We start from the raw sequence: 8,622 nt of genomic DNA on the forward strand, positions 1-8,622 counted from the left end.
TCATTTTTCACCATTTTACAAAACCTTCATGTATTTTTATGCTCTGTGCCCATTAACTTTAAAAATATTTGTTTTATAGGAGTTTATACCGAGAAATCCTCTTCTTATCATTAGTATCTCTTGGAAGAGAGAATATTGATATTGGTAAGTTGGCTAATTAAGGATCACTAAAGGAGGTTCTTTCATTTTCTAAAGTAATTTACAAAATTGTAATTGGTAGGGGTAAATACTGCCCTTACCCTTCCAAAGATTTCTCTTAAAGATGCAGTTTATAGATATATATGAAATTACTTGATTACCATTTTTCAATTTATGACTTCTGTTTAACAAATTACTGCATTTTTGGAAATGTCTTTCAGAGGCTTTTGACAATGAGTATGGACTTGCATACAATAATCTATCTTCAGAGATTCTTGGGAAGTTGCAGACAATTGATGCTCCGCCAAGTGTCAGTATGGAGTGGTGCAGGAAGTGTTTTGGAGCACCCCTCATTTAAGTAAGATTTCACTAGATATTTGACACACAGCGATTGAGGGAATAGATTCAGTTGGCAGACATTCAAGGTTTGTTCCAAATCCTAACAACTGATGAAAGGGAAATGAAGTTAACTCTTGGGACAATATATAATGAAACGTAATCTATACTGAATCATCTCGCAACATAAAAATCCCATAAAAATGCCCCAGGGTTAGTGTCTGAAGGTTTGCAAATTCTGAGTGGTTCATCTGCCTCTGCTTGAAAACTGTTTTTGGATTTCTCAGTATATGCAGTTTGATAATGCGAAACTAATCTTGGCAGTTTGTTTATATTTGAAGTTGTTGGCCTTGGGGAATAGCAGTTTAATGTAAACTTGCCTAACCCCAAAACAAATGAAATCTCAATTATAAGAGCAACCTTTTTGTGTATGTGTGTATATATGTGTGGCTGTGTAGGTATTTTTATGTACAGCCATATTATATTTATTAAAATTCTTAGACTGCATGTTGCAATACCATTTTCTGAAAGGGGTCTGCAACTCTTAAATGACTACTGTTAAACTCAGCTGTAGTCATTAATCAAAATTACCTTAAAGTCTGATGACAGTCTATTTCTTCATCCATCATATTATGTATTCTCTTCCTTAGTGGATTTTATCTTGAATATCCACCTTACTTTTCATCCTCTTCCCAAACCATGTTAATTTGCAACAGCTTTAAGATTGGAATAAATGAACCAATCATAGAATTTAAATGCAGTTAAATCAGCCTCATAATTTACAAAATTGGAACATGCTTAAAATGCTTGTGTTTATTTTTTTGGACCTGAAATTGTTCAGGTACATTAATTGTTGCTATTGGTCACTTTTAAAAACCTGTGGGATAAACTTGCACTGCACACAGAAATTTTATTCTTGTATAATATTTAATTTGTATGCTTATTATTTGTGCATTTGTAAATAGTTTTTTTAGGATGGATCAATTAAGTCTTAAAACATTAAAGCTTATTGAGCTTGCTGCCAGTAGGTTCAAGAAAATCATGACCTCACATGCCTCTCTGACATTTTATCATGCCTTTCATTAAGAACAGCCCTTAGGAACAGTTAAGTTTGCCTTAACTCTTCAAGGTTTAAAAAGCCAATGGTTATGTGTGCTTTTACAGTAATTATGCAGATGACTAAATCAGTTGATAAAAATATTTCCAGGGGGTACGGTTAATAGCACAAATCTCCCACCTGGTGTAATCTTTTAAAAAATTACTATACCAGTCTTTCAACATTCAGGGTTAATCTAACCTACGCAGATTTTGTTTCAATTTATTATGAAATTGCTGAGTGAAAGAACTTGTCAGAAATTATGTACAACTCTCATTACCTTAAAAATGGATCATTTGCACTATCTCAGAGTATATATTTTTGCAACGTAACACTTGGTACTTAACACTGCCCCAACAGAGTTTGGAGTTACCTTGCATATAAGCTTGAGGTTGAATAAAATGGAAAATTCTTAAGTTTGCTGTGCTTGTCTCTGTCCCATCTTTAAGGCTCCTGAAATATGTACAATTCTAACCTTTGTGATTTTGAGTTCATTAACTTGAACTAAACTACTTACCAAAGCATTTCCTACTAGTAAGTGTAATGATGATCTCCTTACACATCTAAGATTTGGCTATCCTGTACCAAAGTATACATTTTCTGGTAACTTCTTCGAACATTCTAAATAACTCAGCCATTATACATTGGAAAACTTAGCCTGCTGCTTTCATTTAGAAGTAGGGGCTGTTTTGTGTTCAAAGTACACAAAGGCCTTTTTCTAGCACCTACCACAGAAAGGGGACCACTAAAAATTTACTGCAAACGAAACCAGAAAGCCAGATATGCAGTCATTATCCATACATTTAGAAATATCTAGAATGATTTGTAGCAATGTATGAAACTGGAAAGCCTGAGAACTTCTGCGAACAATCTTTCAAATTAGTCCGGATGTTTAGCATTACCTTACACTCGTTTTGGATTTGAGAGTCTGATTTGACTTGAGCTGCATTTTGTCAATTACAGCAACCTGCATGGTTAAGAGTTAATAAGCAGGCAGAACATAAGCATAAATGACTCCTATAATTGTGGGATAGTCAGTTGTTGCTCTTTTATTAACTTCATTCTTGGTACAAACTAGTATTGCAGGATTAAACATTACTGCTGAAATACTGTCTAGCATCCCCCCCTTTGAAAAGTAGTTTCCATCATAAATCTGCCAGAATTAACAAGTTCAACAGCCTAGCTCAGTCGTTATCTGTCTGTCCACTTTAGTGACTGCACTCCTTGATACAAGAAAGCATGGTGGTGGTTCTCCTGTCATATTAGAACCAACCAGGTACTGTTAGTACAGAACTCTGGGCTGTATACCAGACTTGCCTCCTGGCCTTTAAGTTACCCATGACTGCAGTGTTTATTCCTTTTTATTTTGCGTTATCACTTACAAATGCTACATTTTCCCTTTTTAGTTTGACGTTAATTTATAACATCAACTGCCAATTACAATTTTTCACGTTATGTAACTTCCTAATACCACGTATTAAGAGCAACACCGATCTCCCTTTTGTCTAAGAATCTACTCAGCTAGTCTAGTCCAGAGACTGGCATTATTGGCATTAGCTGGAAACTTAATTAGTAATGTAGAATCTGGGGCCACAAATCTTGTGAATCACAATCTACCTTTTGGTCAGATCTGCAGGTGATTGATAAGCGCATTTCAAGTGCAAAGCACAGCTTTAGTCTCTATGTTAAAGCAATTTGAAAATTTTACTCACTGATGGTTAAAACGTATACTCCAGCAAATAAGGAACTCCCAGTTCTTCACCCTTAAAGCCTAATGTGCCTTTTTAAGAGCCTTCTAGTCTGTGAAGTTTAGTTCTGACTGCAATTAATATAGAAACTAGACAGGCTACATTAGAAAAAGTATACTACTTTCTCTTTGTGCAACCTTCATTGATCCAAGTGTTTCTTAAAGGCACAGTGTGAAACTGTAAAATGCATGAATAACAAGTCACTGAGAGTTGAAAGCTTTTGTTAATACAATTTGCACTGGTTTTAAAAGCTTTGTGAACTGTTTTAAAATGATATCTGTTAACTATACTTTTAACAAGGTATCTTTTTTACGTATGACAAATGTCCATCTTAAGGGCACTTTTCATGTATTGTGTATAGATCTTTAAAATTGTATTCCTCAAAATAAAGTGTACAAAAGATGAATAGTCCTAGACCTTTATTTCCCCCAAATTGTTCCATGTCTTGCTGAAAAAGCAATAGGTACCTTATGCTCAGAATCCCTTTCCTGAGCCACGCACCCATCCCAAAAGAAACCCTGTTCTGGCCATCTCACCCACTGTTAAAGTATGGTCTCAGCCTCTAACCTCGAAAGATATCACTTTCAAGTATCTCCTACACACTTTATCCACCATCAGACTGCTATATACGATACTCCCTTATCGATCTCCATTTTCTCTCCAGTTATCTATGTTTTGTCATCAATGAAAAGTCAATAAAGGTGATTTGATGTCTGATCTTATTTATTTGTCACTCTTAGAAAATCTCATTTTTGACTGGACTCAGACTTAGAGGTAGAAGCTCTCAGAGAGGACAGCCTCCGTCTCTTGGCAATCTGTTCCTGGCGTTTTTCTTTGGCCTCCTGAACAAAACAAAAAAGCAGTTATAGCTTGTCTGGCTTAAAAATCCAAAGTCGGGCCTGACTTTTCCTCCCCCAGTCTTCCTGACTTACCTTCATTCTCTTGGCCAAAAGTTTAGCATATTCTGCAGCCTCTTCCTTATTTTTCTTAGTGCGCTGTTTCTTCAAAGCAATACGCCGACGTTTGTGTTGGAGGACACGCGGAGTAACAAGACGCTGAATCTTGGGTGCTTTGGTTCTAGGTTTCTTACCTGAAAATTCAGATGATTCAATCACTTCTTAAGAATACCCGTGTTCATTAGGATCCATATCTACATTTTTAAAACATTACTAACAGGACTACGTAGGAAAACTTACCTGTATGAGACCTTTTAGGTGAAATCTACACTACTGTATAACTTAATAACTACTCTGCCAACAAAAAGCCAAGATGGGTTAAAATAGCAACTGGAAAGTCCTTTTGAAAAGTGAACAGATTAACTTTGTCTACTAGGTGCCAGTGTTTTCCTGATTAGCACATTTAATCCTAAAACAGCTCATTAAACTACATCTCTAGTTGGGATGTCAACTTCAAGACTGTAAATTTAGGCTACTCCGCTTGAGGGAAGTCATACCCCACGCTTTTTTCTACTCAACTTTGATTTCCCTTCCACCATTAGATTGTCTTCGTAGGGTATTATATATTTTTGTACTCTAAGACACAGGTGCATTATTTTAAAACTGTATTAACTGTGTATGTGTAACTTCTTATCTATGAAAACTAAGTAAAGCTCTATCTGCACCACCACCCTAACCACACTCCGGAATCCCTTATGCTTGAATCTAGTATTTGCCAAAGCAGATCCTGCCAATCTGGGGAACGAAACCATTAACATTAGAATGTGCAGCACACAGTCCACAGAGTACCTTCACTTAGCCTGTGTGCTCTTTAAGTCCCAACTCCTATGTAGTACAGATCTGCTCTGGAGCAATAGTCTCTTTAGATGCAATCATTTGAGTTTGTAGACACCTAGTGGGAGTGACAAATAGCTCAGGCAAAAATTCTAAAACTAATTGTTCAGGTTTTGCTGAAGTCGAACACCTTAATTAACCTTAATTATAAAGCTGTAAGAACCATGCTATAAACACCTGTTAACTAGAACACACTACACTGGTATTGCCAGTGGTGTTGATAATGGGCAACTGCCACTTCTTAAGTGTAAACTGCAGGAGAATAACTTGTCCTTTTATACTATATCCCCAACACTTTAATACCTCACACATAGGTGGTTCAGGTATTTGGAGTGACCCATGAGCACTCGCTATATGCCAGGTGTAGGTTTTTAAGTCCCCGATGCCAAAACCCAACCAAATCTTTTCACAATTGTCAGGAAAACCCGACCTGAACTGACATGCTCTTTATTCCACATAATGAAAATAAATTTCCCTACACTTTACTAGAGACAGTCACGTTACAGAGCACTGCTGCGTCACCAGTGATGGGTTATGTTCCCTAACCATGTTATCTACTATATACCACCTCAAAATATTAAAACTCCAAAACCCCAAACACCTGTTCCTAAGATTTTGAATAAAGTATTTTTCTTCTAATGGCCACAACTCCTACTATTGCTATCCACATCTCAGATTAAGAAAATAAGGGCAAGGAGTTACAGCAACTTCAGCTGATGAAAGCATTACTTCTGTAAAAACAGAATCTCTAATATGTAAAGAAAGCAAAAGTGGATAGGAAGTGAGCGTGTTCAATCATAGAATTTTCTATCATTTTCCCGACTCCTACCCAAAAGTAATGACCTTTAGGTCTGATAAGTTATCTTCAGATAAATATATATCAGTATAACTCAGGTAAAATTTCAAGTAAAATTGTAATACTCTAGCTAGAAGCATCAGACACAAGGATTAGTAACAAGTGCCTATCCTGACCCTCTTCCCAGTCTTTTCCTAAGATACTTAAACCAGTCAATACATAATACATGGACTCTCTAATATACAAGATGCTACAGACAAATGAAATTAAGCAAACCCCAAGTTGCATAATCTTCCCTACCTTCTTTGTTTAGGGGCTTTCTCACAACATACTGGCGGACATCATCTTCTTTAGAGAGATTGAAAAGCTTGCGGATTCTGCTGGCTCTTTTGGGCCCCAGGCGACGAGGCACAGTAGTATCAGTGAGTCCAGGAATATCCTTCTCCCCTAAAAGAGGAAAGTGATCAGACCTTTTTAATTCCACAACTTTCTTATAAACAATAACTGTTAATTACTGTTTATGCATTGGTAAAGAAACAAGTCCACTGGTCAAACTGTGGATACTGCAAATGAAAAAGCATTTGGGTAATCAGCTTTTAAATTGATGTCAACAGAAACCAAACTCAAGAACGTAAGTAAACCTTACCTTTTTTTACAATGACCAAGTTGAGAACACTGAGATTGGCATCCACAATGCAACCCCGTACGGATTTGCGTTTTCTCTCTCCAGTCCTCCTCGGCCTATAGCAGGAATGCCCCTTACTCAGCAGCAGGCGGACACGGCCATGGGTCAAGACACCCTGCTTCATGGGGAAGCCTTGTTTGTCATTGCCACCACTGATTCGAACCACATAACCCTGTAGAATACAAAGACACCTTGTAAAATAAAGGATTATGGTCCTTAAATCCTAGGAAGTGTGCTAAAACCAATTTGAAACTTACAGTTTTCTCTGGTTACTAAGTTTGGCCTAGATCTTCAATCTGGCAAGATCAATTAGCAAATTCCCTTCAATCAAGTTCTACTTAGGTTTTACTACATGTAACAGTTCCAGTGAGGTAAAGATGTTAAGAAACCAAAATGCAAACAAGCAACCAACCAGAAACAACCCTTGTGAGCACTTCTTTAAAAACCTGAGGTCTGTTTTGCCCTTCGATATACATAGAACCCCGCAAGGTGATAGCTCTACTTCGAAGAGACAAGTGGAAGCAATCCAAGGTCAGAAGACAGAACCTGGAGTCTGAACCCCGCTATATACACCAATTTCCAACAGCGCTGACCATCTCAAATAGCTGAACAGTTCAATTCAGTACCTTCCATTCTTCACCCAGAGCATCGGCAGCAACTTCTGTGGCCATACGCTTCTCATAAAACGTACGAAGTTTGCGTTCATCGTCCACTTCAATGAGTTTCTGGCAGCCAGTAGCTGGGAAGGAGATGTTCAGCTAAGGATTAAAGGGGGGGTGGGGGGGGGGGAGAGAGTTTTAAAAAACGGCAGAACCACCAGAAAGCCTTTTATGCAACCCCCAGACAAGGAGCAGATACCTTAACATGTCGGTTTTGTTAGCTGAAGCATGTGTGCGCGTAATAACGCACAAGCACCGCACTAAAAATCGGGCTGATTTTGCCTCAAGGAATGACTCCGGGGGCGAAGGGTCCTCCGCAGCCTTTCAGCCTGTCAGAGCCCGACCCACGGGCCGCCAGCGAGGCAGGAGGGCCGCATCTGCCGGGCCGGGTGTGAGGACGCCACCATGGCGCTCCCCGCCCGGCGCGGCTCCAGCCGTAATCGCTCGCCATCCGCTCTCCCAAGGACCCCTGGACCCGAGAGCGGCAGGCTTTCTCCCGCCTCAGACCCTTCTCCACCTAGATCGAGGGCTCTGGGGAGCCAGGACTGTGGCAATGCAGCGTTCTGGGGCTCGATCCACCTTCCCCCGGCCCATTTCGTAGCCTCCACCACTTCCTACCTTCATCCTGAAGCAGCCTACCGCCTCCGAGGCGCCACGAAAAAGAGGCCCGACTTCCGCTTAGCCCACGTCTCATAGGCACTTCTAATTCTCGCGAGATAAGCGGGCCTCTGGGATAGCGGAAGTGATCGCAGGTAGGCGGTACTTCTGGAGGCGGGGTGAATTCGCTTAGGGAGGTCGGCTCTGCTGGGTGTGAGTACTGCGGTGAGTTTGTTTCTGAAGGTTAGTGTCTCCGGAGGTGGGTCTATCCCGCACTGTCCTGAGCGAGGGTAGAGTCCCCGCTCGATCCTGGAGACTCCGCCTTTGCTGGTACCATGGAAGAAGGGCAGGACCGGAGTTCAGCTCTCTTGGCCTCTCCTGTACCTTAGACACCGTCTGGAGATTTTTAGTTCAGAAGCTTGCCCTGCTCTGGTTCCGGCTGTTCACAGCAGGACGCCCTGAAAGCCGTGATTTGTTTCTCTGCCTGTCCTCCAACAGCTCTGCCGTCATCGTCGTTCTGTCGCAGAATAACACCTTCCCTTTCGCGCAGGCCAATAACCACAATTGCCCTAAGTCCAGGCCACCATCGGTGCGTCCTAAATGGTCTCCCTGGGTTCTGTTTTGCCTCTGCATCTTTTTACAACGCAAAATTATATCACTCTTGCTGGAAATGCACCATTGCAGTTAAATACTTTCCAATCTCCTGTCCCTGACCTCAAACTTCCAACAAATTCACTTACCGTCATTTGTTAATATCATGCAGGTTATTCAGATTAG

General features: G+C 40.1%; 2 protein-coding genes across 7 annotated transcripts in view; one reads left to right on the plus strand and one right to left on the minus strand.

Annotated features, from left to right (window-relative positions):
- DENND4C (DENN domain containing 4C) overlaps positions 1 to 3,724 on the plus strand; it is a 121,606-nt gene extending 117,882 nt beyond the window's left edge. For all 6 annotated transcript variants that reach the window (XM_048222944.2, XM_048222943.2, XM_048222945.2 and 3 more), the window contains 2 exons: positions 80 to 144; positions 360 to 3,724. In XM_048222944.2, coding sequence (XP_048078901.1) covers positions 80 to 144; positions 360 to 496 — 202 coding nt within the window. In that variant the 3' untranslated portion in view covers positions 497 to 3,724. The remainder of the gene's footprint in view (positions 1 to 79; positions 145 to 359) is intronic.
- A 299-nt stretch (positions 3,725 to 4,023) lies between these two features.
- Positions 4,024 to 7,955, minus strand: RPS6 (ribosomal protein S6). Its single transcript, XM_026506469.3, has 6 exons — positions 7,867 to 7,955; positions 7,216 to 7,347; positions 6,551 to 6,761; positions 6,205 to 6,351; positions 4,251 to 4,408; positions 4,024 to 4,160 (listed from the first exon to the last, which is right to left on the minus strand). The coding sequence occupies exons 1-6, from the start codon at positions 7,870 to 7,872 to the stop codon at positions 4,065 to 4,067; spliced, it is 750 nt and encodes a 249-aa protein (XP_026362254.1). The 5' UTR covers positions 7,873 to 7,955; the 3' UTR covers positions 4,024 to 4,064.
- Positions 7,956 to 8,622: the final 667 nt, after the last annotated feature.

Source organism: Ursus arctos, unplaced genomic scaffold, assembly GCF_023065955.2.
Source record: "Ursus arctos isolate Adak ecotype North America unplaced genomic scaffold, UrsArc2.0 scaffold_18, whole genome shotgun sequence".
NCBI classification, from domain to species: domain Eukaryota; kingdom Metazoa; phylum Chordata; class Mammalia; order Carnivora; family Ursidae; genus Ursus; species Ursus arctos.